Here is a 27,590-nt window from a genome sequence, read left to right on the forward strand (position 1 = left end):
CCACATTATACAGTCTAAGAGTCCACTACTTAACATTATCTATCTGTATATGTTTAAAATTTAGGGTTAAGTAATTTTACAAATAATATATATATTTTGTGTTTGAATTTTGTTCTAATATATATTTTTGCTCCAATAACATCGGTATTTGAACCCCAATTAACAAAAATAAGTATTAAGTGTATCATAGTAGCAAACATGCAAATTTGTGGAATATGTGGAAGTAGTCACTCTCCAATGGATTGTGATATAATTCAAATTGTCTCTCATGTAAGTAGAAAGGTTTGAATTATGAAAAGAAATATCATTAATATTTTAGAATGATTGTAAGATACAGACTTTGCAAATAATTCATGATTCAATATATAAAACGTATTTTTAGATTCCTGATAAAAGTATACCATCTAAAGCTAGATTAACTGTACCAGAAGATTTGGAACTAAGAAAAATGGCAGATGGGTCTTACAATATAATGGCTTTACGAACTATTGATAAAGGAACTCAATTTGGTCCTTTACAAGCAAAAAAATTATGTACACTGTTACCTTCTATAAATTTCCCTGTACGTCTATTTTATAATAATGAAGGTGATTTCTCTGAATATTATTTAGATACTAGTGATGAGAACGAATGTAACTGGATGATGTTTGTTACTCATGCCAAAGATTTTGAGGAACAAAACTTAATTTGTTATCAAGTAAATATTTGCAAGATAATTTATTATTGTATATTTTATTGAAAATTCTGTTCTGTAGGATGGTGAAGATATATATTATGTTACTATTAAGGATATATATTTGAACGAGACCTTGAAAATATGGTATTCTCCTTATTATGCATCTAAAATGAACAGGGATATTTTAATACCAATTAATAATAATAAAAATACTCAAAATTTGAAAAGTAACAATTTCATAGGTAAAATTATTAGAAAGAACTTTTAAAAATTTATTTCATTATGGTTCTTTTTTAGATCACTTAGTTAGAAATAAAAGCTCGATAGCATCAAGGGAAGTATGGAGTTGTAAGTTTTGTGGAAGGCTGGAGAAAAATCTGCCAGAATTTGCATCACACTTATTGCAACATTATAATTTTAAAACTAAGAGATATTGTCACATATGCAATTTTCTATTCCGCAAAAAGGAGGTAAATATCAGTTGCATAATCAAAGAATATGCTGGAAAAAAATCTTTTAGAATTAATAGTAACTGATTTAGAATTTCTGGAACCATTGGTGACATTCATACTGAATGCACTGTTTACACTACCACTACATCAAGACTCACTATTACATAGTCTGAAGGGAGCAGAGAGCCTTGCCAATGGCTAAAGAAACAGGTGGAGTCTTACTAGAGAAACACTGCAGGCTTAAGACAATCCAAAATCATATCAGCTAAAAAGTCTAAAGAACTTCTCGTGATGACCTGAAACAACATAAAACTGGTGGTTGGTCTTCTGACAGGTCACTGCCTTGTCAAATACCACCTTATGATGATAAGCATGGCAGAGGACAACAGCAGAGGTATAGGTGCCAAGTGACTGTAAAGCCAAAATGTTTCCCCAAAACAATCTGCAATAGATACTGTCTGATACATGTTCAGAGCTTTACCTTCAGTCTCTGAAAACAATAACTTGGTTATCGAAACGTGCGTCAGACAGTGTGATTGTGAGTATTGGTGTAAACAGTATATTCAGAATGATAACTGAAGTGAAATTGTGATATTTTTAATTGCCCTACAAAATGTGATCTCTTATCTATTTTAGGGATATCAAAAACACATGAAATTCCTACATTCAACTGATGTAACTTTAGACTCATCTGTACAATTGAATGAAAAAACTAATTTGACTCAAAATTGCGATATAAAATTACAAAATTTTCCAAAAGATGCCTACATTGGAGGACCTCTCCTATTTAATGAATTGTTAAATGACAGCATGGATAATAATGGCCTCACCCTCAATTCTAATATGGATACAAATCACATGGATTTGGCAGTGATAGAAAACCACAACAATCTTTTTGATAACGAAAATTTGAATTTAAACATGGAATATATACTCCCCGATAATGAAAGAGAGATGGATAATTTCAATTTTGAATTAGCACCTCCCGATAATGAACAATTTGTGTGTGATATTTGTCTTAAACCTTTCAAACATTTAAAAGCTCTAATTTGGCATATGAATATGCATATTGGAAATTTCACCTGTTTTGAGTGTGATAAGGTATGTAAGTTGTCATTTTAGTTTCAAATAGTGATTTATGTTGAAGTTAATTAGAAATGCATCAGTTCTTTGTAATAGCAAATCACAAGTGGTACTGTTTCTTCATAGATGTTCTCCTAATTTTGGAAATGTTTCTACATTTTTCTCTTTTTCCACAGGCGTCGCGAAGGTATTTTAATGGGGGGAGGGGGGGCTAGAAGAAGTAAATTTTTCCAACTGGTACTCAAAAAATTCTCAACAACTAGCACGTTACTTTCAAAAAGATGATTAAATTCTTGTATGAATATGAGTTATTGAAACAAAATGGGTTTAATTAAAAGAGTCTGATAAAATTTCATTTTAGAAATATTAAAATACAAGACTAGGTCAGTTGCTTAAGGCTTTCGCGGCCATCGGCCAGGTTTTTAGGCCATCGTTGGTTTACTTTTTCCTAAAATTTTAATGAACAAGTTTTTTTGGAAAGCAGTATTCTGTAGCAATTGATAACATACTTGGAACAACATGGAATAACGATGATAATTACAATAGCTCAATGTCTAGTGCTAGATAAAAAATTATTTTTAGCAGATTTATTTTAGTTATGCAGATTTGAAACAAAGTAGGGCAAACCTGAAATAACCTTCAAAACTTTAAAGTGTGATGCTTTGTGGTACTTCTTGGGGTTGTCTTGATTATACATTATGTCCTTATTCATTCAGCTGTGTTTTGTTACTTTCTATATTATTGCTTTTTGTTTTATTCTTCGAGTCTTCATTATTTATCTCATCCCAATTATTTTGTTCTCACTATTTTTATGTGGTATTCAATTTCCATTATGCTTATTTTTGTCTCATATTTCTAATTTTCTACTGAGTACAGTAAATCTCGCAGTACTTTTATGTATATATTTTTGCGCCGAGTATTTTGTTATTTAGTGTGTAGTAAACCTTTTATTGAATTAGTCACCCTGCTACTTGTTTCTAAATCTATTTATATAAATTTGATAGTTTTTATTAAACTCTAGATGCTGCATATTTTAATATATTCTATGTATCTATTATTTGTCTTCTTTTATAAAAAACTTTTTTTGTATTTTTAGGTATTTTCTCGAAAAGAAAATTTGGATTGCCACCCTTGTAAAGCTTTCTATAAATTGCAATGTTCCCTCTGCGAAAAATTGTTTTATCAAAAGAAATATCTCACTCTACATATGAAACTTTATCACAGCAATTACTGTAAATTTTGTAAACAGATGTTTAAAACCGGGGAACTGTTGCAGGATCATAATTGCCCAGAAAAAGAAAGAAGAAGCAAAATCAAATATACATGCGATGAATGTCATAAAGTATTTAATCATAAAACAAATTTAATTATCCACAGGAAACGACACAAACAATCGGAAAAATATAATTGTCCAATATGTAATAAAATATTGGGTTCATATAAGACTTATAGGAAACATACTAAAATACATGAAGGGTGTAGTTATAAATGTGATATATGTGACAGAATTTTTATGAGAAGTGATAATTTGAAAGTACATAAGGAAAGCGTGCATTTTGCTGCTGGAAAGGTAGATAAAATTGAATAACCTCAAACCTTTTTTTTTAAATTTAAATTGAAAAATATACATTTTATAGAAAATATGGAAATTCATTAGATAAGGTGAACAAACAATTATTGACACTTTAAGATTATATTATTTATAATTTCATATACATTACAGAGAGTATTTTATTTGATTCCTAATTTGTCCAACAATATTAACAGTTTATTGAAATATACAATAATTAAATATTACCAAATTATGAAAATATTAAATATAATAAATCAAACAGCCAAACTTGATTCAAACAAAATAGTTTTTTGTTCATTTTTTACCAATAGCTATGTAAAAGTTCTAAAATATGTTATCTGGTAAAGAAAATTGCTATGTCTGCCTTTTCCATGAATTGTGGGAATTGGTTAAATTTCCAATATCGATTTTTTGTTGATAAAAAAATGTATTTTTCATCAGATATAAAATTTTTTTGTCTTTAACTGATTACATCCACATAAATTTCTAGTTTGAACTTCACAGATGTATCTGAAACTTGTCTTTTTTTATTTTGCCTTCCAAAACAGATGCAACAATATAATCTCATCTACATCTTCATTTCTAAGTATTTTTTGCTCTATTAGAAATATTTTACCAGGTTCTGATGTGTTTTTCAGAACCATTTTTTTCAACTTGGTATAAAGGTTGGGCAAATCTCAGAATGTCTCTTGAGAAATACCATATGTCACTTGGTCTGTTTTTGTTTTTAAAAGTTTTTACATTATTTCATCCATTCATAATTTTTTTAACTGAATCAAGTAATTGAGCTTTTGACACTGAAAAAGGTTTTTTAAACATTGCAGATATTGCATTTAACCAACATTATATCTTTTTCTGTTGTGAGAATAGTAGGTAGCAAGACTAGGTGAACAAAAAACCGATGATTATCCTTGTTTATTGTTGCTTAAGGGCTTTTTTTAATTTGCCTTATATTTCAAAAAAGCCTAATTATGAACACACTACAACCAGTTATGTCGAAAAGTAGTATTAAACTCATTAGAGAGAAATACCTAAGTTGTATTGGCAACATATGAGCAAGAAAAATATATTTGAATCTCAATAGAAATATAACCACTCAAAATTAATTACATCAATTTTTCCAATTACTGCCACAAAGTAACATTTATAACCATGTTACCGTACATTATAAGGAAGTTATGTTTGCCACAAAGTCGTATTTATTATCCGCGGTTTTCTTATTTATGCTTGAGCAAGGAAAGGTTAAGGGTCGATAAATGTTTGTTTACTTTATGTTACTTCCATTAAAATATGTTTGTTAATTAATCTTTACTATAATGGTCTGCATATTGCCAGATAACTTGTGATAATAATGTTAATATGTAATGAATGTTGGATTTTCACTTATAAAATCGGAATTAATATATAATTTCTTATTTGGTTAAATCTTTTGGGAAAAAAATTGATGTAAAAACATTTTCACAGTTCTTATAAGGTCATACTAGATCTCCTAGCCATTTCTTTAATAGTAATCATCATTTTCTTTTTCCATCTTTTTATTTCTTTAGCTCTATCCATGCATATATTCTCTGCTTTCTCAGTCCTAAAAATCTCCCTATTTGCATATTCACTCTATTTATTGCCCTGGGCTTTCATTGCAATTTTTCTTCTCGGTTCTCATAGAAAATTTTGCATGGTTCATCAAATCTTTGGTTTGAAAATTGTTATTAATTTTAAGTGTTTTCATTTTCAGGAAACTTGTGAAATTTGCAAGAAATCGTTTAAAACAAAAAATCTTCTGAAAAAACACATAAAACTACACGACAGTACAGCTGAAGTTAAATGTCAATACTGTCCGTTAAAATATAAACAGCTTAAATACTTGAAACAACATATAAAAAACCAACACAATGTAAACAAAGTCACACAATCTGCCACATTAAATAATGATAAACAATATGCTTGTCCAAAATGTGGCAAAAAAATGAAATTGGAGTCTTCTGTTAAACGTCATCTCGAAGTATTCCACGGCGAGTCTAAAATGGAATACAAATATCTCAAGAAAGAAAAGAGAACTGAACATAAAAAGGTTTCAATAAGTATAATGCCATTTTCTTGTCCCAAGTGTGACAAGAAAATGAAGCATGAGTATTCAATAAAACGCCACATCGAATCTGTTCATCCAGACTATAAAGGCAAATATAAATCTGTAAAAACGAAATCAGAAACCAACAAACAAGTAGAAGAAGATGAACTGACACAAGCTTTAGAAAACATTAACTATAATACCGATGAGATTAATCGCGAAATAACTATAGAAATTGATAAATTACTGAACAATCCTGAAACATTTACCAGCGACAGCAATGATAGATTAGTGGAAAGTTTGATTAATACAGCAGTCGGGGAAAATAATTTGGATAATGATGATACTGGACAACAAAAAGATGCTATGTTGTCGATGCCAGACTTGGATTTGGATCATGATTTAGATTTAGTTAGTTGTAAGAAGACTGTTACAATATAATTTTTCTATTTTTGGATAAGGTAAGAGTACCAATGGTTGACACGTTTAGATTTGTTTTTGAAAATCCAGATTTGCTCGAAAAAAAGTGATGGGAAATCGAATTAACGAGGAACATACTTCTACTAAAGCAAATATTCTAATATTGTATTTATTATTAATTTTAGTGGAACAAATTGAAGTATATTGAAGTAAAAAAACCAATTGTCGACATATTTTTTACCTAATAATTTACATTACTTCTAAAATAATACTTATATATTCTAGTGATTAAAAATCGTAATATCGATAATAAAATGTGATTTTTCTAATGTTTGGTAATTCATATTTTACTAATTAATGGAGAAGGTATTGCTCATTTTTGAAATGCGGTCTGAGGCATCAATAATTGACATAAAAATATCCAATATTTGACAGGTCTTGATTTATGGTAGTAATAAAAGTCGAATATTGTCAAGTGAAACAAATAAGGAATTTTTGTATGATTACTAAGCACAAAAAATAGAACAAAAATTTGATATTTAGATAATTTTTTTAACCATTTACATCAATTTAAAAATTAGTAAAAGGGTGAAAACAATGAAAGCAGCGCTACAGAAGACGAGGTGGACGAGGAAGAGATTAGTGCGAAGAAGACTTATAAAAGAAATAAGATAAAACGTGATTGAGTGCAGGGGCATGCTTACAAAAACTTCAAAGGGAAGCAGTAGCAGTCAAGACTGTCAGCAAATCTTGCAAGTGAGTTCTGTGTTAATTTAGTCATAATAAATTTTATTTAATTTGTACCAAAGATGGCAAAATCTATCCCTGTAGGATTTCTTGGAATGGTGCTTGTAGGAGGTATCAATCTAATTTTTATGGAACAGCAAAATATCATTATTTATGAACACATAAAACAGAGTCACTGCTCTGGAAACTATAACATCACTCAGTAAGTCTTGTGACTGACACACAGATGACGTTGCCATTGTCAAATCCATATGACGTTTATGAAGTACCAACTTTCGAAAGATGGTGTAAAATTTCATTACATTTCGATTATTCAGAAAAAAGTGACAGCCTTTCGAGTGAAGCTACTTTTATATTTTCAAAACAATGGATTCAAAACAATTTCTTGTATTAATTTATTAATGCTTCTTGATGAGAAAAAAAATACTGTAGAACCTCAGCAATGGCTTCAAAAGTGTTATCCGGACTCTGCTCCATCGAAAAGAACCATTTGTTATTGGTTTGCTGAATATAAATGGTCGTTCAGACACCTATGATGGTGAACGTTCCAGTCGGCCAATTGAGGTGGTTACTACAGAAAACATCAAAAATGTCCACAAATTTGTGATATCTAATAGTTAATTGAAATTGCGTGAGATAGCTGATGCGGTAAAGATATCAGAAGGCGTCGTGTTTACAATTATGCATAAACATTTGACCATGAGAAAGCTTTTTTCAAAGCGTGTGCCGAGTTTACTCACAGTCGAGCAAAAGCAACAAGTCTTGATGATTCAGAGCAGTGTTTACACGTAATAAATCAGATTTTTGCATCGATATGTGACAATGGATGCAACTTCACTCCGGAATCAAAACGATCATCATCTAAGTGAAATGCAATCGGTGAACCATGGCCGGAATGTCTAACGGCACAACAGTCAGATGGGAAGGTTATGGCTTCAGTATTTTGGAATGCGCATGGAATATTGTTCATCGACTATCTCCAAAAGGGAGAGAGAACATCGACTATCTCCAAAAGGGAGAGAGTACATGGTCTATAGAATAAGGTGGGTCACCAATCCAATCACAACGAAGTTTCTAAAGAAGATGTGGAGGGCACAGATCACCTTCACATTGAAAGTCTGGGTAAAAAAAACCAACCTTCGAGGCCCTATTGGAAATTGAAAGTAAAGACGCTGTCGTTGAAGAACACCAAGGGGAACATAAGGTTTAATGGAGTGTATCAAAATAGCCCAAGTGAACGCTTATCACGTTAAAGGAAATTAGCAGCCATCGCCCAGACGATTACTGAATAAAACCTTAGCTGGGTCTTTATCCAGGACTCTTGGGTCAATAGAGAACCTGTAAAAACACCAAAGTAATGTTTGACACAAGTAGTTAAACTAGGTTATGTATCATGGTAAGAAATGACATAAATCACTTTTGTTTTTCAGAAACACTGACAAAGACTCCGTTCATTAGGGCATACCTGAAATACGAGAAAAGGCGTTAAGAAATCGTCACAGTCTCCTGCTACTTCCATGGATACGGGTTTGTACCACCACTGGAACTGCAGTACTGTCAGAGAAGAAAGTTGCCAATACTCCTAGGATGCTTTGAAAACACATTTCACTGTTTGTAACAACATTAAGTACATTGAACATAAAAGAATGGGTAGGAAGTTGGAGAGTATCGAATGAGCCGTCTTTCCCTGATCATAGAATAATCATGTTCAGATTTGAGGTAGATTCCACTGAACCAGAAATCTCAGTAGAAATCCAAGGGAAATTGATTGAGAAATATGTAATACTAAACCAATAATAGTATAACTTAGGTACCAACTAAGCTCTAGAAACAACTGAAATCAAAACATCATATAAGAAATGATCAGAAATGTCATCAAATGGTATATGGATGGCTCCAAAACAGCAGTCAGTTCTGAAATAAGAGTGTACGGGTCTAGAACTAAACCCTCTGAAAGCCTGGGTAACAAACCAAGGATATTTCAAGCAGAAAATATGACTTGAACCCTTTTGTGGTATCAGCTACGGAACAATAAAGCACTGGAAAAGAAGGTAGATAGGGTTTAAAACCAAATACTGGGCCAATCTATAGGAGTCGAGATACAGGCTAAGACACTCTTAGGGTAGCTATAACCAGTGAAGATCTATCGAATGTATAAAACTAGGCAAGAGCAACCTACGAATACTAACAGAAGACATGTCAGGGCACTCTCGCCTTAATGGTTATCTGGAGATGCTAGATTTGACATATTCTATTTCACAGAGGGCGAAACCTCCATTCACATTCTCTAGATGTGTGAAATATTATGAAACTCCAGAGCACTACACCTGGAAGCATATGATATAAAAGACGAAGATCTCTATAACTAGAATCATCCTTCATTCTGACTTTTTTAAAAGGAGTGAGATTAGTATATCATCTGTAAACACTAAGGAATGCCACTGTCACAGCACAAAAAAAGAGACACAACAGATATTTTTAATAACTGGAAGAAGAAAAGCAGAAACAATGTACCATCTGAAGGGACTAATTCCTTTTATTTGTATATTTTTCAATAAAATTAATTTCTATGGTATTTTAATAACGTTTTCTTTTATTAAAATTATTTTTGGGAAGTTTGAACAATGTTAATTGTAGAAAGTCACAAAGTTTTTTGACTTTTTTAGATGCAAAATCGACCACACTAACTGAAAACTTTATATATTACAAAATGTGTAAATCTGTCACCTAGGTAAATGTCGTATAAAAATCATAGGAAAACATTAAAACTGATTTAGAAGTTTTTTTATTATTTAGAAATAGTAAAGTTATTTACACACTTTAAGATGGAAATGATGCAATAAAATGTAAAAATTTAACAATACGGAATTGACATCATAGGTTGTCTCATGTATATAAGAATAATGTGAATAAACCTTTTATAGGTTAAGTTCTTACATTAATACATAATCACGTTAAAAATTGAAAAATTAAAAGCTCAATAAACATAATTACTATGATATATTGAAATAACTTGAAAAATTTGAATCTTAATAACATTAAAATGATCCCGGCAACAAAAATAATTACATCTCGTAGGATTGTCAAAACGACAAACACTTTCAAATCATTTTCGTTGTATATTCGAATTTTTAAGCATCATAAAAAAACTTTTATCAGGTGTTTTCACATCCTGACACAAAACCCGATTTATATACCATTTTTCAAATTAATTTCAAGTTAGTTGATAATAACGATAATTTAAGAATAACCGAGAGAGTAACTGTCATATTTACTTTGTAAATCATCATCATTTGTTAGTGCTCATTTTATACCTATGACGTCACGCAATATGGAGACCTTACTGAAATGTTTAAAATACCTACAAAATTTTTGAATTTTCAATAATTTTTCTCCCTATAAATATTGATGAGAAAATTAAAAAAAATACATATAATAAAAGTTGTACAGTTTATATCCAAAATTATTTTATATTATCTGTATATTTGTAAGGTAAAAGTAAACAACTACAGAAGAAATATTTATTTCAAAATAAACGAAATATGTTATACCTATTGATACAAAAATAAAAATATGCAAACATTTTTTTGTTTTCATTCAACTTATATGTAATTTTTTTATGTATTTATATTAATTTTGTTTGATTCTAATAAGTGTATAGCCAGAGGAGACTTAAAAGCGGATTGCAGTAACATGTTTGATTAAAAAGAATAAATAAAAGTATTAAATGAAATAAATGTTAAATTGCAAAACAATGATAAGGTTGTTAAAATCTCATATAAAAGCTATAAAATAGTACTCGTATCATGAAATACATCGTTAGGACATACTATACACACAAATAATAGATTTTGTAAAATTAAAATTAATTTAACACCAAATATTCAGTAATTCTAAGAACAAAATTCATTTTTTTGATATAATTATATATATATATATATATATATATATATATATATATATATGTACGTTAACTTACCGAACCAATTTTTTCAAAAATGACTTTTGATTAACTTAATAATTGCCGCTTTTTTGCCGTGAAACTCCAAGAATTTGCCCTTAGTTATTTAAACAAAAACCTATGATCCGCTATCTTAACACATAAGTGGCTATGTTATGTTATGTTAACGCTCGTGGTACACGTACGTTAACATAGCGGACCAATTATTTCAAAAATTACTTTTGATTAGCTTAATACTTGCCGTTTTTAGCTGCCTTTTCTGAAGTGAAATTCGGATTATTGATGTGTTTAAATATAATTGCCGTACATAGAGAAGCGGTTTTTCAGGGTGGGGCTCGCTAAGTTATATGGAAAATTGCTATTTCCCAACTTTGCGCCCGACCCCAATGTGCTCCGGATAAATCAACGATGATTTCTTGAACGGCAAATTAGGCGGCAATTATTGATGTGTTCAAATATAATTGCCGTACGTAGAGAAGCGGTTTTTCAGGCGGTGGCTCGTTAACTTATGTGTTAACATAGCGGACCATAGGTTTTTTTTTAAATAATTAACAACTAATTCTTCGAATTTCACTGTAGAAAAGGTGGTTAAAAAACGGCAATTATTAAGCCAATCAAAAGTAATTTTTGAAAAAATTCGTCCGCTAGGTTAACGTACGTACGATATTTTACATCGAAAATAATTTTATCATTTATCATGTTTCCTATCTAATAATCAGACATTACAACATTTTTTACAATTGTTGCATTTCCATCTTGTTCTCTTCTTTCACATTTTGCATTCTCAATTATTTGGTAATTTTTCAGCTGTTGGTATACTTGCTTCATCCTCTGGATGTTAATTCTACAAGCTACAGTATGATTGACCATAGGAAGAGGATAATCTTTTCCTATGATGCACTTCGCTGACTGTTGTATTTTTTCAGGAGCCAGCCAAGGCTCATGAATATACTGAATTGGCATATTCTTCAATATTGGAAGATATTTTCTAAAAATAAAAATTCCTAATCATTGCTTTTTCAATTTTACGATATGGAAGAATAGAAAGCTGAATTTTATGAAAATAGATACCCCAATATACAACTTTACACTTGTAATAAAAAGTTTTAAGAAATATATGTATTTATACTAATTTTTATAAATCTTGTACTCGGAAATTCATCTAGATATTAAGCGCAATTTAAGAAAACAAATATTCAAAAATTGAAATAAATAAATTTCCAACTGCAATAAAATGCTGCCGTCTTCAAAGAAAAATGTTCCGTAATTATTTCCAATGTGATCCTTTATTATCATTATATGAGGTTGTTAGATGAAGCGTTTTTCTATGATATGTAACTAACTCCAAATTGCTACAATGTTAGAGAAAATACGCAAGGAGTCAATTATAAAGAAAAATTAGGAAAGCAGACCAATCATTAATAGTCTACAACGAAGGTAACCGGTAGGTCTAAAATAAAAAGAAGATTGGTCTACTTAATAGAAAAAAGTCACACATGATACTAAAGTAACTAATTAACCAGGCTCTAAAAATAGTTTATAGTACAGTAATCAAAGTTTACAACTTTATACTAATTTTCGCGGTTTTCAAAAAAATGTTTTCTCTCTTGTGTACTACTTGTGTATCCTATCCATAATCCAACATTCTAGAAGGTTCTCCAAATACAGTCAAAACCATCTAGAATCCTTGAAAACACTCCAGAATAATCTATGGCAGCGTAATCATACACACAAAAATCAAGTTACAGGAGAAAGATGGATGGATAGGACTTGAGCTAAATTGTGGTTACTATTAAATAGATGATGAAGAACGGACTGTGAGAAAAAATCAAATATAACATCACTCAATAACTCATGTGACTAATACACAGATGGTGCTGACATTGTCAAATCCATATGACGTTTATGAATTACCATTTTTCAAAAGATTTGGTGTGAAATTTCATGAAATTTTGATTAGTGAAAAAATTGACAGCCATTTAGTGAAACTACTTTTGTCATTTTCAAAACAATGGATTCAAAACAATTTCGTGTGATAATTTATCATTGCTTGTTGATAAAAAAAAACTGAACAAGCTCGGGTAATGGCTTCAAAAGTGTTATCTGCACCATCGAAAAGAACAATTTGGTATTGGTTTGCTGAATATAAACGTGGTCGTACAGACACCTATGATGGTGAACGTTCTGGTCGTCCAATTGAGATGGTTACTACAGAAAACACATGTCCACAAATTGGTCATATCTAATAGTTAATTGAAATTGCGTGAGATAGCTGAGGCCGTAAAGATATCAGAAGGCGGTGTGTTTACAATTATGCATAAACATTTGACCCAGAGGCAGCTTTTTTCAATGTGTGTGCCGCGTTTACTCACAGGCGATCAAAAACAACGTCTTGATGATTCAGATTAGTGTTAACACGTAATAAATCAGATTTTTTTGCGTCGATATGTGTCAATGGATGAATCATGAATGCATCACTTCACTCCGGAATCAAAACGATCATCATCTGAGTGGACTGCAGCCGATGAACCACGTCCGAAGCATCCAAAGGCACAACAGTCAGCTTGGAAGGTTATGGCTTCAGTATTTTGGAATGCGCATGAAATATTGTTCATTGATTATCTCCAAAAGAGAGACAATCAATAGCTCATACTACATAGAGCTGTTGCAGAAAGAACCACTGTTTCACCAAAATAATGCACCGATTCACTTCAGGCTTTTCGCTGATCTCAAAAAAATGCCCACCGGTAAGAAATTCAGCTAAAATGAAGAAGCAATTGCTGAAACTGAAACCTATTTTGAGACAAAAGACAAATCCCTCTACAAGCACAGTATCGAGAAGTTAGAAAAGCGTTGGAATGATTGTATTGCTCTCGAAAGAGATTACATTGCTCGATATAATCGATTTTTGGCAAAAAATGTGTTTTTCTTAGTCACACGACTTTGTGATGTGTTAACTGACTATCCAATTCCCATCTAGTCCTTTTTATCAAAATTAATATCGATAACATTTTTTAGATAGACGGACAAGTAAGAAATAGATGAAAACATTATGTTACCTTATATAATCTCCATTAGGGTCGGCTTTTCTCCCGAACTTAACTGGGCAATAACAGTGAAAAAACTGTTGAAAGAAACTGGAACATGATAACCACATCCAAGTACCGGCATTCACTGACCAATCGGCATCCAATAAGAGTTCCTCAAATACCTTAAGATATTTATATATTAAAGTGTAAATAACAAAAAGAAATAGATATTACCTTCATTCCCTCTTCCCACGATATCCAAAGATCTCCTCGCGTTAGGAAACAAGCTACAGCGTGTCTTGCTATATGGTGGATCCATCCTTCTTGTCTCAGTTGTGTCATGATTGCATCTATCCAGGGAAATCCTGTCTGACCCTGTTCTTACAAAGAAACGATGTTTTAGCACCCTAAAATATAAGTCGTCGCGTCGACATGGATCTTCAACCAAAAATATGTTTAGGTATGGTTTGTTCAAATAAAAATTAATAAATGAAAACTTATGATATATTTTTTACACATATACATAGAAACAAAATGACCATTCAGTCGATGTGCTCCAAACCGGTTTCATTAGAGACGATAGTGCCAATATGATTTTCGAAAATATCCAATAGAATTCAACCGATTTGCGTTTCGATATTATGCGATTACACCAGTGCGAGTGCCTTGAACTTGAACAAAATTCCTCTTTTCGCTAATTCTGTTGCTTGCTCCGAATGTCAGACGATAGAAAATAATGCAGCCGCCTTTCTGTATACTATATCTCACTTAACTATATTTGTCTTTTCAGTGAGCCATGTTTTATTCAATTTCTACGTTTTAATTCTCGATATTCAACAAGGGCACGTAAATAATTCCTCCCAAAAAACATCTCAACCTAATCCCTACAAGTTGAACAGCCTTGCTTGCTTCTAAGTTGTTGGGTTCTTTCAATATTTCACGCAACTTGCACCTGCGGGACCGAATATTCCAACTCTCTTTTGCAGTTCAGACACGAAGAAGTCGATTACATCTGCACATAACGATCTGAATTCACTGTAACTGTGCGTCCTCTTCAAAAAAGTAAGTGCCTATAATTCCTCGCACTAACGTCACATACGCCCATACGGTCACTTTAGGCGAATGATACACTTCAGTAGCGGCAATTTAGTTTGTTAACGTATCCATTAAGCTTCATCCGAAAAGAAGATGCTGGTAACGTGTTGGAAAGCCCCCAATCATCTGGTTTACAAAATCAAGCCTGTCACTACCATCCTAAGGCTTCAATTCTCACACAAACAGAATTTTGTAAGAGTGCAGCCCAAAATCTTTGTGTAAGATGCGAAATAATGCTGATCTAAAGCAACAGCACGCTTCAGAATAGATAAGTCAAGCTTGTCAAGAACAGACCGAGTAACAATGTTTACGTTGTCGACCGTTCTATAAAACCTTGGACACCCGGATTTTGGTTTGTTTATCCAGTGCTGACCCGGCTTCTTTAAACTTCTAGACCCATTTTCTAACCATTCGAGCTCCTGGCGTATCAGTTTAGTGACGATCATTGCAAATATAGTAGAATTTTCTACCCACTATAGTCGCCGAATTACTGTTTTTGTAAAACTCATGCACGCACAGTGCACGGTCTGTTCTCGAGAAACTATCCATAGCGATTAAATTCCCAAGAGGCGGCTACCGATTGACATACCACCTGCGCCCCTCCGAATAACCGTGATCCCGCAATAAGCAATACAAAAATGAACTTTTTTTTTAAAACACCTTGTATTTGAGTGATATAAAGCATCCAGTGGTCTTGAAGTCTTGCAAAAGGGTATTTAACATGAAATCACCTTTTAGGAGGAAAATATTAATATGTGGAGAGTATCTGTTCATATAAAATATTTGTTAAGAATCGAACGAAAATAGAAATAGTATCTATACTTACGTTTGCCCACTTTGCTAATGCTGCAGCATTTTTATCCCAAGGTATTTGTACGCATATGGGATTTCCTAACATCTTATCGAAGTTCGAATTTTTGGTAGCAGCACAATAAAAGAACTCTCGCCATAACAATTGACCGTGCAACGACAAAGGCGGAAATGCCTTTTTAATTTTCTTGTACAAATCAGTTAGTTGGTAATAGAACAGTCTGGTGGATAAACAGCCGAATCTTAAGTAAGGTGATAGTCCTGTTTGCGAAGGTAATAATGATTGAGGTGTCATTTTTGGCCGTCCAAAGGAGGCAACCCATGCTTTTCTTTCCAAGTGTCTTTCTAAGCGTGCCAATGACTCACTTTCACCACCAAGCCACGTTGGTGGATTTGAACCTTTAACAAAAGATTGTAAATAATGGTCACGTAACATGCTGGATAAATGACAGTGCATAAAAGATTAAAATAAGCTGGAATAATAGGCGGAAGTCGACGGAAAACACTTAAAAAGGCAAAACAGAACCAGATGTTTCACACAGTTCTTACAAGCAGCTATTGGGTAAATTGGGAACCCGTTCATCGTAGAAAGAATGAATATAAACAATTTATTCCCATGCCGCCGGCCATTCCTCGAACCTCACCTCATGAGTTAATAAAATCTTGCCATTTTCTTCATTTATGTGATTTTAAAGATCAATATATATATATATATATATATATATATATATATATATATATATATATATATAAATGAAGAATAATTATAAGTTACTGGTAAACCAATGTTTTCTCATTTTACTTCTATAAAAAGGGTCTTTTTGTCATACAAATGTTGAAAGCTACTGACACTGTCTATCAGTGTTCCCTCGTCTACAGGACATTGATGATTTTTAGACATTGCTTTTTCCTATTTCTAGTTTTAATTTAAAACACCAAGGCGAAAATCAGCGCAATATTTTCATAAGCAAAAACAAGGATGTTGTAAATAAAACAACATAACCTCACAAAATTAAGGGATTAAACTAGAAGTTAAAAGTTGGCGAACTCTTAATCTAATTTTAATTTATTGTTAATGTTCTGCATGAGCTGCAAATACCATTTCTTTGTCTTCCAGCTAGTAATTTAAGTTGCTAGTTTAATGTTAATTTTTAATTTTGGCTGCATAAACAACCTTTTCATTCCAACCACCCAAACACGCTTAGGAAATTACAAAAATAGAGAAAACCCTACCAAAATCATAAAAAACTAAACAGCATCAAACACCCTTACAGATTATATTGTTGTTCACAGCTATAGAAGCCAAATTCAGCGCCATCTAGCGACACATGATTTTCACCAATACTGTCAAATTTTAATTTTATTATTGGCGCGTGATATAAATTATTTGAGGTAGTTCTAACTGCTACCTTACAACTAATAAATTTCCAAATTTAGGTTTTTGTTTATAATATTTCTCAAAATAACACATTTTCAAGCTATAGTATCACAGAAGATGAAATATTGAAAAATATTATGAAAAAATAATAAATATGGAAATTCATTAGTTGTAACTTAATATTAAAGATATTGTGAGAGCACTTTTCTCCTTACTTAAGTGAAATGTAAACAAATCTGGTTTTGGAAGAAATGTGATAATTCTTCAATTATAATAATAATAATCAAAACAAAATGGTTTATTATTTATGAAAAACGTAAAACTAAAACTTGAAGAAAATATTATTAAAAAAATATTGCATACAAACTTAAACAATTAAGATGTAACATATTAATTAAATAAACCTAATTTTAATTAATTTTATCACATGAACTTCATAGCAAATCCCTTGCAGTTAATTTATTATTGTTTATAGCCGGCAGCTATCTATTGAAACATTCTAAGTCCTTACGAGGAATTGGGATCAAATGCATTTTATTAATAAATTCTTAATGTTATACAAAACATTTATTAAAAATTGTTGATGCAGGCAAAATTAAAAATGAAATTGCATAAACCAAAAAATTAACATCAAAAAAGTTTAGTTTAATGTTAATTTTAATTTTTGTTGCATAAACCAAGCTTAACACTATACATAATCAAAAGGACACAAAAGCACGAACACAACACAACGATAATGAATCATCAACTGTACAACGAATACCTACCAACATTTAATCACAAAAATGAATCAACTTTGGACTATATGTGTAAAACATCGATAAAATAGATGAATTGTGGGTGAATCACTAAGTACGGACATCGATGAAAGAATCAGTTTCTTGAACCAAATAATTACAAAGATAGAAAGTTAACAAGTTAGAAAAATTCAAAGCAGGGAAAAACCTCAACATGAGTTAAAGTAATGACGACATAACTATTGTAGAATGAAAATAAAACGATTCTTGTCGTAATGTCTAGACCAAGTAAACGATACATATTGAAAAAATTTTCGTGAAATGACATGCTAGACTAACAAAGAGAGACAACATTACCCACAGGATGTACTAATTTGCAGTAATTAAAGAATTTCTTACCTTCCGTGTCAAATCCCAATTCTTCTAAAGTTGGAACACCATATTTATCATCATGATCATCACTCAAAGGTGTATACGCCCCGTTGTGCCAACCATAAACAGGTAATTCAGGTTTCGGCGGAGGGCCCATCGTAGCTATTATAGCTAAAAATTGGTTGTATGTTAATGGCGCCTTTCCACCATTTCTCTCTATTATATCTTCGAGATGGTAGAGTGTGTGAGATACACGTTGTATAACCTAAAGGAAACAAAATAATGAGCTAGAACAAACAATACATCACAATATAAAATTCATGATCAAACAGGTCTAAATTTCGAGGGATCAGGTATAATATAATTATAAATAATAAGCACTACCTACATTTCTTACCAAAATAAATGACGTAAATTCAATAATACTTATTACAAAGTTGTATACTGAAAACATGAATTTACTCTAGCATTTTACTTTTCTATATTTTCTGGAAATCATATTTCCAAATTGGGCAAACATGATTGTAATAAAATGCCCATTAGGAAATAATAATATTGAATTTTCAGAGCCTCATTTTTTGTTCTGTCACTCATACTAGTCAAATACATTTTGAGCACTGGGTAAACTGGACTTAATCGATGTCTAGGCTGTCTTCCAATTCATTTTCATAAGCACTGATTATAAATGGTGTTGTTTTTACTGTTCCAAATCACAAGTTAGTTTTTGATATGCTTTCATGCATTCATTTCTGGTTTGTGTAGAAAAATCATTATTAGAACAACAAGTGAATAAATTACAATTAACTGGAGATGATAAAAAATTATGAAGCTAATACGTGAATTAGTTACAGTGTTTAATATCAACGTTACATGGCGCAGTCAGTAGGATATACCAGGGGGATGTGCACCGAGGAGAATATGTAATGTCCTCTTATAAGAATCATTTTTAGTGAAATAAAACGTATCACAGTATTTAATACTAACGTTACAGTCCATAAAGGGTGTATCTCGTATCAAGATTTATTATAGACGATTGTTGCAACACAATATTTGCTTGAAAACGTTCTATGATTCTATTCCACGTTTTTGTCATTATCCTCAACGTCTCTTTTAAAAGAAGAAATTCTCCATTACAATTTTAGTTTTTTGAGTTTTAGCTCTATTTGGCTAAGGATAAATTAATAACATAATTCAAATTTAGAGAAGTTTCCAAATATCCTACTTTTCTATGAGGGAAAGTGTCATTTATGTCGCAAATATCTAGTCCCATATACCAAATTTCGAAATCACCTATCATCTACTATAATTTACAATTATTATAATAAAAAAGATATTTCATCAATGAAAATTACTAAAACCTATAATCAAAGCGGGCTAGTATTTTCTTGCGCCCTACTTATCAGTTTATTTCTTTCATTGTTTGGTATGGGATAATTAAATGCTCTTGATAATTCGTTCACAATTATATTTAACGAGAATTAACACTTTAATTGAGAACTATATATATAAATATATGTATGTATTAATAATATGGTTTCATAGACACGTGTGGATTTGTTGAATGTTGAGGATCGTAAAGCGCGTGAGTTTTCGATTACTATTAAGGATTGTAAGAGGGAAAGTGTCTCTATTTATGGGAGAGGTTATAAAATGGAGCATGTGTGAGGGAAATTGAAAGTTATAGAGATGTAGTTAGTTACAAGTATGACGTGTGATACTGGTATCAATAGTTGCCTACCCAAAAGAGTCGGTTCCTAGGTGAGATTTAAATCCGAACATTATGGAATGTAGTTACATATTTGAACAATATGAAAAGAACAATTTTCTGTTATTCATCTTCACCTTTACCTGTGAATTATTTTACCAACAAACGATCATGCCTAGTATATCCAATCGCAATTTTACTTGTTCACTTATTGTAGCTAGTTTTTTCCAAACTTCTGATCAAATAATAGGGTTGTTTAGAAAGTTTCCGACCTATTTTGAGTTTATATACTTTTTCCAACGATGCTCTATCATTTTTACCTCTTTAAATAATAGCTGCCGTATTTTCTCCTAAAGTAGGCATTTACGTATGGGATAATGTAGCCGTCCAGGCAAGTAAAAATTTGAGGTAAGGCTATAGGAAAAAGTCACTAGGAGTCATATCTGAAGAATAAGGTGTGTGATCATACAATTCGAAGTGGAATTTGTAAATTTTAGCCGTAGATATTACCGAAGAATGAAAGGGTACTTGCCCGGATGGAAAAGCATTTTTTCATAAAATAAAATATCTTATGTTATTATTTTATCTTTTTGATTATAGACGATGATTTTGACTATCTTTAAATATGGTCGCAAGTACTTTCCAGCCAATGAAAACGGTGCAGATTTACCCTTTAAAATCCACTGCCTTGACAGTTTTTTCGCTCTATGAGTGTAGTGGTGGATCCAGCTTTCATTTACAGTTATTAATAGACGCAAGAAATGAACTAATTTTATTTCAACCGCGTCAATAAGGCCTAGGAACTTTTATTCGACTGTGTTTTTGGTCCAAAATGAACAAACGCGGCACTCAAATCGGGGGTAGTTTACGTATGCTTTCTTCAGTCTGTATATGGAAAAGCGTTCTTTTGATCAGCTCACATATTCTTCTATCTTTCTAACCTTAATCCGTAAATGACTACACGTTTTCTAACTCTTCTTTTATCTGTGTAGGCATATTGCCGTCAAAAAACGAATATTTAATGCCAGCTCGATACTCAATTTTCATAAAATATTCAGAGGATTTCATTAATAAGCATCCAAAATTGCTAAAATTTCAACAAAAATCTCATAAATATTCAGGTTGAGGTCGGAAACTTTTCACCCAATCACATCATTATTTTTTATTTATACTTCATAATCATAATTTTGTTAATAAGGTAAAATTCATCATAATTTTCATAACGAACAATTAAATTTTGAACACTAGATTACTTATAATATATATTTTTTATAAGTGATCTTTATTAATTAAAAAAAAACAGTTTAATATTTCTCCAGTAAATTAATTAAAAATTAAGTGTTTACCGTTATTCCTAGTTCATTACATAGTGCTGTTATGTTGTGATCTCTGACTCTCCCAAATGGTTCTGGGTCTTCTTCGAAAGTGAGAACTGTCGTCCCCCATTCTTTGAAAAGTTTCGGAAGTGCGTCTGCAGGCTGACCACGGATAACGAATAACCTCGAATTAAATTTTCTCAAGTTACGATCTAAATCTTCCAAACATTGAAGCAGAAATCTAGAGCCATAATTATTATATTTAGAGTCAAAACTAAATATTCGAAGGTAATATTTATTTTACTTTTGTTTAATATAATAAGAAAGTTTAATAACAATTAAATAACACAAAAACTGTTGTTTACGACCGTACTATAAAAAATTCATCATTTAAAAGATTGCTGGTAGTCATTCAGTATATAATTTCAATACACTATTAGTAAATAATGTCATTATTTAGTTTAAATAGTTATACTATTGTCAATATTTTCTGAAAATAAAGTTTTCTTAAAATTCTAAATCAAATTTATCTATTGCTCAAAGCATTATCAACTGTTGTCTGCGGCCTATACTACTATATTATACTATAGTTGAATCTCACAATTGTATAGAGTTACTCATAGAGCAATTTTATATGCTAATCAAATTAGATGTTTACCCTGTACAAAATGGTTGTTGAATTTTTAAATACCGACAAAAAGAGAAAGGTTCAAATTAGTTCATATAAAAACAGTGGATTTGAAACAAACTCAATCTTCAAAGAATATACGTTCAGGTAGTTTCATAAACATTTACTATTTTTAGATATTTTTTGTATAACTAATTTTCAACATTCAATTCTGGTCAATTTGGCTGGTAGGGGACCTGACACGAAGGCGTAGCTTAAAAACCATGTCGGAAAGTAACTTATAAGACTTTGGATGTTTTTGTTTTCGAAAGAACATTAGTTTTTGACAGTTGGCAGTACGGTTACTTGTTCGGAATGGCGAATTAACTTTTTGTTTTTTTGTTAGTGTAATTGTTGGAAGAAGATTTCATTGTCATTTTTTAAAGAACACATTTTATTCAATCATTCCATCACAGTAGAAAATAAAAAAGGTAGTTATAATATTTTATTTTTGATGACGTAGTTAAGTATGTTTTTAGAGGTAGAAAACGTAGCGAAAAGCTAGGTAACGAGAGGTTATGTTGCGAGATTTTTTTAGGTTACGATTTGTTTTGTCTTTTCCTCATTTTGAATAAAAGTGAGGGGATGATGAGTTATGAGGTAATGACTTTCAAACTAGATCGACTCGGTTGTCATACATTGTTGTTTATCGAAACTTTTTAATTACCATTTTGCTTTATTTCATAATTTGTAAGTTAATATAACCTAATATATTTGAAAAATAAATGATACGATTTCATAAAAAATAAATCATCATTTCCCCACCTCACCCATAATTTCGAGATTTCATTAAAATTACCCTAACACTTAAATATATAATCTGTATGATAATAAAATAAATAAATAGGTGAAATGTTGAACATAATAGATGGGCGACGAATAATCCGCAACAAAAATATACTTGATGCTTAACGTATTTTATCCGTCGTCCAGTTAATTAAATGTGGAAAACCCGAGAAAGAATTAATTAATAAAAAAGTGACTTTAGTCACCGCAATTTATATCTGTCATTTCCAAGAAAAATACTATGAAATGAATGCAAAAATATCTAGAAGAAATAATTTCAATAACTAGTTCTTGCTAGAGTTGTGATTGAAGTTTCTCTATTATAGAAAAGATGATTAGAATATCTCAAGTACAGATTTTATATTCAATAATGCATTATGACACACCATTAAATTCCTCTCCTGAATTACACTCTAAAAAATAACAGAATAATAAAAGTATTATTTATATTGATACTTATTTACTTATAAAAGAAAAATTATTTTCAATAGTTAGGTTTCGCTTTACGTTTTGGCAATATAGGTTTTTAAAAATGTAAGGAGCAAACTTTCGTTTGAGGACCAACTTTGTTTTTTTAACAACGCTAAAATTTTATCACCTGGCTTCAAAAATTTATGGAAAACCACGTTTAATTTGTTTTACATTACTGCGACAATATTTGATTGCACAAAGAACTATATTTTTCATTTTCATTTTAATGTTTATCTATCAATAATTTCTTATATAAAATTTATTACTAACTACAAACTTTTTATCTTCTTTCTTTACAAGAAGCGGAAGATATCAGAAAAATTCTTGTTGACAAATCGCTAGGTTTCTCTGATAAAGCTTATCGTCTACCCGCTTTGTTTGATAACGCAAGTCATACTAAGAGGATAAATTTGTATTTTTTGAAAATAGACCTAAATTATATCCGTATAGAGATAATGTGATGGAACAATTCCATCAATCCCTGATCACTGTGGCTATGACCATATTGACAGAAAAAAGTTTTTGCAGAACAAAGTGGTGAGACAATAATTCCTTTAGCAAAAATATAGAAAAGTGACTCTCAGTTTGTATTAGCAAATGAAAAATATAAAGTACGGTAAAATATTAAAACAGGTGAAGCTGTATCATTTTATATTAATTATATACACCTTCAAGAAAGTAGATATCCATGCATTTTGGGAAGAGTTTCATTAAAGTAATATTGAAGTACAACACTATGTTTGACGCAGATTTATTCTTCTATGTATTAGCTCACAATTACAGATTGAAATTAATTTATTATAAACAATTTCAATCAATTGTTACTCACCTCCATTTGTTGACTCCAACGCTAGAAGAACCAGCAAACCAAGGGTCTAAGACGAAAACACAACGAATCGTCTTGGCCCCTTTGATACCTTCTTTTAAAGATGGATTGTCGTGCAACCTCAGACCTTTACGGAACCAATGTACTGTGTGTTTCTCATCTCCAATGGATGTGTGACACGCACTTCCGCTCATCTACTTGACATCAAGATACATAATTTTTGGAAGGTAATGCTGTTGTACCTAAAATTATTGTCATTAAAAATGATGATAATTTGTGTAAAGTAGATTTAACCAGAACGTCTAAGAATTTAGATCTAATCTAAACGCCAAAAAGAAACATCAATACATATATGAGCGGTCGAATATCTTACTAATTAATTGTATACAACCCAGAAATTATTATACAAGATTTTTCGAGGTCATCAAAATTGGTTTGTAAGACAATTTCGTGATTCCGTACCTTCGGCTAAAACTTTTTATGGTACTTAGCTGCGCCTTCGTTGAAGTTGTGGTGCGTTTTCTCACTTACATTTTCCAATTTCCAATCAAATCGATAGTCTAATACTAATGGCTATCAAACATAATCTAAATGATGCAACTTGCTTAAGTTTTGGCGGGAGACAAATAACAGATGCTCGTTGATGGGGGCAGTATTGCCCTTTCAGTTAAGAGGCGTAAAATTTGAAAAGTCACGGATTTATTGACTGGTTCTCGTACAAGGTCTTCTGGAGCTGCCTCTGCATCTTTTCCTGAGAGGTGGATTGCCAACTATCTTTCCACCTTTTAGGTGGTCTCCCGGGAGGCCTTGAGCCTGGCGGGTTGTTTTCTATAACTATTCTCGAAAGTCTGTTCTCGTCCATCCGTCTTATATGGTTGTACAAAGTAATTATGAATTAACTATCTCAAACAAATTCTAATGAGGTGGATTGAAGAGCTCGTAAGCTAGCATAGAATTATTTTTTTTTTGATGAAATTTGATTTTATTATTCAATATAGTTGCCTTAAGCGATACGATGATTACAGCAGTCATAGTACGATTTGTTTTTAGCCTCAAAATATGATTCAGTTTTGGCGATATTATCTTCATTGGCTCAAAATTCAGTTCAGCGAGCTTCCTATTGAGTTGTGAGAACAGAAAAAAATCGCTAGGGGCCGAGTCTGGAGAATACGGTGATTGCAGAAGTAATTTGAAGCTCAATTAATGCAACTTTTCCATCGTTTTCCTTAGTATGGGATACGATGCATCGTTTTGATGAAACAACACTTTCTTCTTCTTTGAATGGCACCGTTTTCACAATTTCGTCTTTCAAATGATCTAAGAACGCTACGTAATAGTTGCTGTTTTTAGAACAGTCGATGAATATTATACCTACGCAACACAACATACTGATGCCATAACCTTGCCAGCCCACATTTGTGTCTTTTCACACTTTGGAGTCGATTCATCACGTGCATGAACTTTGAAAAGAACTTTCGCATACCAAAATATTCATTCACGACATGTCCAACACATTCCTTTGATATTTTTAGGGTTTTCGCTATCCCAATCACCTTCATTTTACGATTGTTTGAAATTATTTTGTGGTCTTTTTTGATGTTTTCGTCATTGATAGCCTCTTTGGGGCGTCCATTGGGTGCATAATCCTTTGTGCCCATTTCGCCTCGTTTGATTTTCCTGGGGCAAAGTCCGAATACTGTTCATAAGAAAAAATCAAGGTTTTGATAGTATTTTTTGCCAAAAAGAAATGCTTTATAAACACACGCAATTTGAAGTAACAGAAGTGGCTTCACCCAAATTAGTTCGATAGCTGTCAAATTTATACAGGTGCTTTTTGAGCATTATAATTACTGAAAATCATATGGATTTAATACTAGTAGCTCCATCTAGATGTCAGCTTACCATTTTTTCACTTTTGTTATTATGGATTCTAGCTGCCGTTTCTATAACTAGTATTGTACAAACTAACTATTATCCATCTCTTACCTCTTGCCGTTTTGTATTTCCTAGCGTTTCATAACCATTTTCATATATTTTTTTGTGGTCATAATGTCACTGTAAGCGAGACATTTTTTTTCAACATAATCTCTTTATCATCATTTTCTCAAAATAACTTTCCTTCAAGCCATGTTTTTAAGTTTATGAATAGAAAATAATAGAAGGGAACCTGATTCGATAGATATTGCAGTCAAATGGACAGGTGTTTTGTTGCCAAAACGTGGTAATTACGTATAACCTTAAAATTGAACTTTTTCTAGATTGCACCATTTGGTGTACCCCAGTTTCATCTATCTTAACATATCGATAAAAAAATTCACTTTAATTAAATTTGAGCATATCCAAAACAATCGTTAATGTGAGTAACCCTTTGATTAGCATCACGCAATTGCCGCACCCACTTTGAAGATAACTTTTTCAAGTGTAAGCTTTTATGCAAAACATTGTCTATCTATTCGGTTGGAATCTTCATTAGTAATCTTTTACTCGACGAGAGGTTAGCACAAGAGCACTGCTTTTATTAACCATTAAACATTTCTGGCATGGTAGATAAGGGTTCGAACGTTCAGCATCATCCCTGCTTTTCAAAGCATAGAAATGCTTAGAAATTATTCCATTTATCGGAACACTTTCAGGATAATATTTACGTAACTTTTCCTTGGTTTCTTTAAATGTTTTTCCACATAAAAAGTAAAGTTTAATAATTAATACTCATAACTCTTTCTATGAATGAATACAGTTTTTTTTCAATAATTATTAAATTTAATCTATCGATCAGATTTATGTAAAACTGTAGCTGAAGTATTGTCGATCTATAAAAGGTCACCCTAACATAAAACAGTCCTCGTATTGTAAAAATTATACGGATTACTATCTCAAAAAGTTCGATTTAATATAGTATTTTCTATCTCATCTTTGTTATTGTGTTTTATTTGTAAATAATAAAAATACTCTATATGATTATTAACAAAATAAACTTATTCAGTTAATCCAAAAATATCGTATTACCATAATCAGTGCTAACATCATGGTCATTTATAAAGTATATTTACTATATACCTACAACAAAGAATCATCGTACTCACCAGTGTATCACCACTAATTTAAAAAATGAACTTTCAGCACTATTACAATTCAAAATTTTGCGCTCCGTTTCAACTGTCTTGGCGAATTTTAATGTGATGTAAATTCTTCAATCTTCTACGGCATTTGCAACGTGACTTTCCCCCGAAACATTTACGATTGGTTTTCTTGATCATGTGATTTATAAAGTCACGTTGCACTCAGTGTGTTCAATTTGAGCTCCCAGCATTTATTACGAGGTATGTTATAAAAGTTATTTTCAATTCATTCACAGTTTATTAAATTAATGCAATCCTTTGTCAGATGGGTTGTATAAATATGAAGCACCAAAGAAAGCAAA

General features: G+C 31.5%; 2 protein-coding genes across 5 annotated transcripts; one reads left to right on the forward strand and one right to left on the reverse strand.

The window, feature by feature from the left end:
• LOC130442655 (PR domain zinc finger protein 15-like) lies at window positions 1-12,109 on the forward strand. 4 transcript variants are annotated; one of them, XR_008909790.1, is made up of 9 exons: window positions 1-270; window positions 383-697; window positions 756-918; window positions 974-1,146; window positions 1,765-2,229; window positions 3,308-3,781; window positions 5,517-6,310; window positions 6,851-7,025; window positions 8,447-10,598. XR_008909790.1 is itself a non-coding variant. In XM_056776964.1 (8 exons), the coding sequence occupies exons 1-7, from the start codon at window positions 199-201 to the stop codon at window positions 6,288-6,290; spliced, it is 2,436 nt and encodes an 811-aa protein (XP_056632942.1). In that variant the 5' UTR covers window positions 1-198; the 3' UTR covers window positions 6,291-6,310; window positions 11,785-12,109. The 4 variants fall into 4 exon arrangements, 3 of the variants coding, with proteins under 3 accessions (XP_056632942.1, XP_056632943.1, XP_056632945.1); XM_056776964.1 differs by lacking the exons at window positions 6,851-7,025; window positions 8,447-10,598 and adding an exon at window positions 11,785-12,109; XM_056776965.1 differs by lacking the exon at window positions 6,851-7,025 and having other exon boundaries at window positions 3-270.
• Window positions 11,001-27,361, reverse strand: LOC130442656 (cryptochrome-1). The gene is made up of 8 exons (XM_056776968.1): window positions 27,253-27,361; window positions 24,173-24,411; window positions 21,450-21,660; window positions 18,426-18,663; window positions 15,928-16,310; window positions 14,241-14,381; window positions 14,037-14,188; window positions 11,001-11,965 (listed from the first exon to the last, which is right to left on the reverse strand). Exons 2-8 carry the CDS (start codon window positions 24,361-24,363, stop codon window positions 11,686-11,688), a joined length of 1,596 nt encoding a protein of 531 aa, XP_056632946.1. The 5' UTR covers window positions 24,364-24,411; window positions 27,253-27,361; the 3' UTR covers window positions 11,001-11,685.
• Window positions 27,362-27,590: the final 229 nt, after the last annotated feature.

Source organism: Diorhabda sublineata, chromosome 4 (genome assembly GCF_026230105.1).
Source record: "Diorhabda sublineata isolate icDioSubl1.1 chromosome 4, icDioSubl1.1, whole genome shotgun sequence".
In the NCBI taxonomy this organism is placed as follows: Eukaryota; Metazoa; Arthropoda; class Insecta; order Coleoptera; family Chrysomelidae; genus Diorhabda; species Diorhabda sublineata.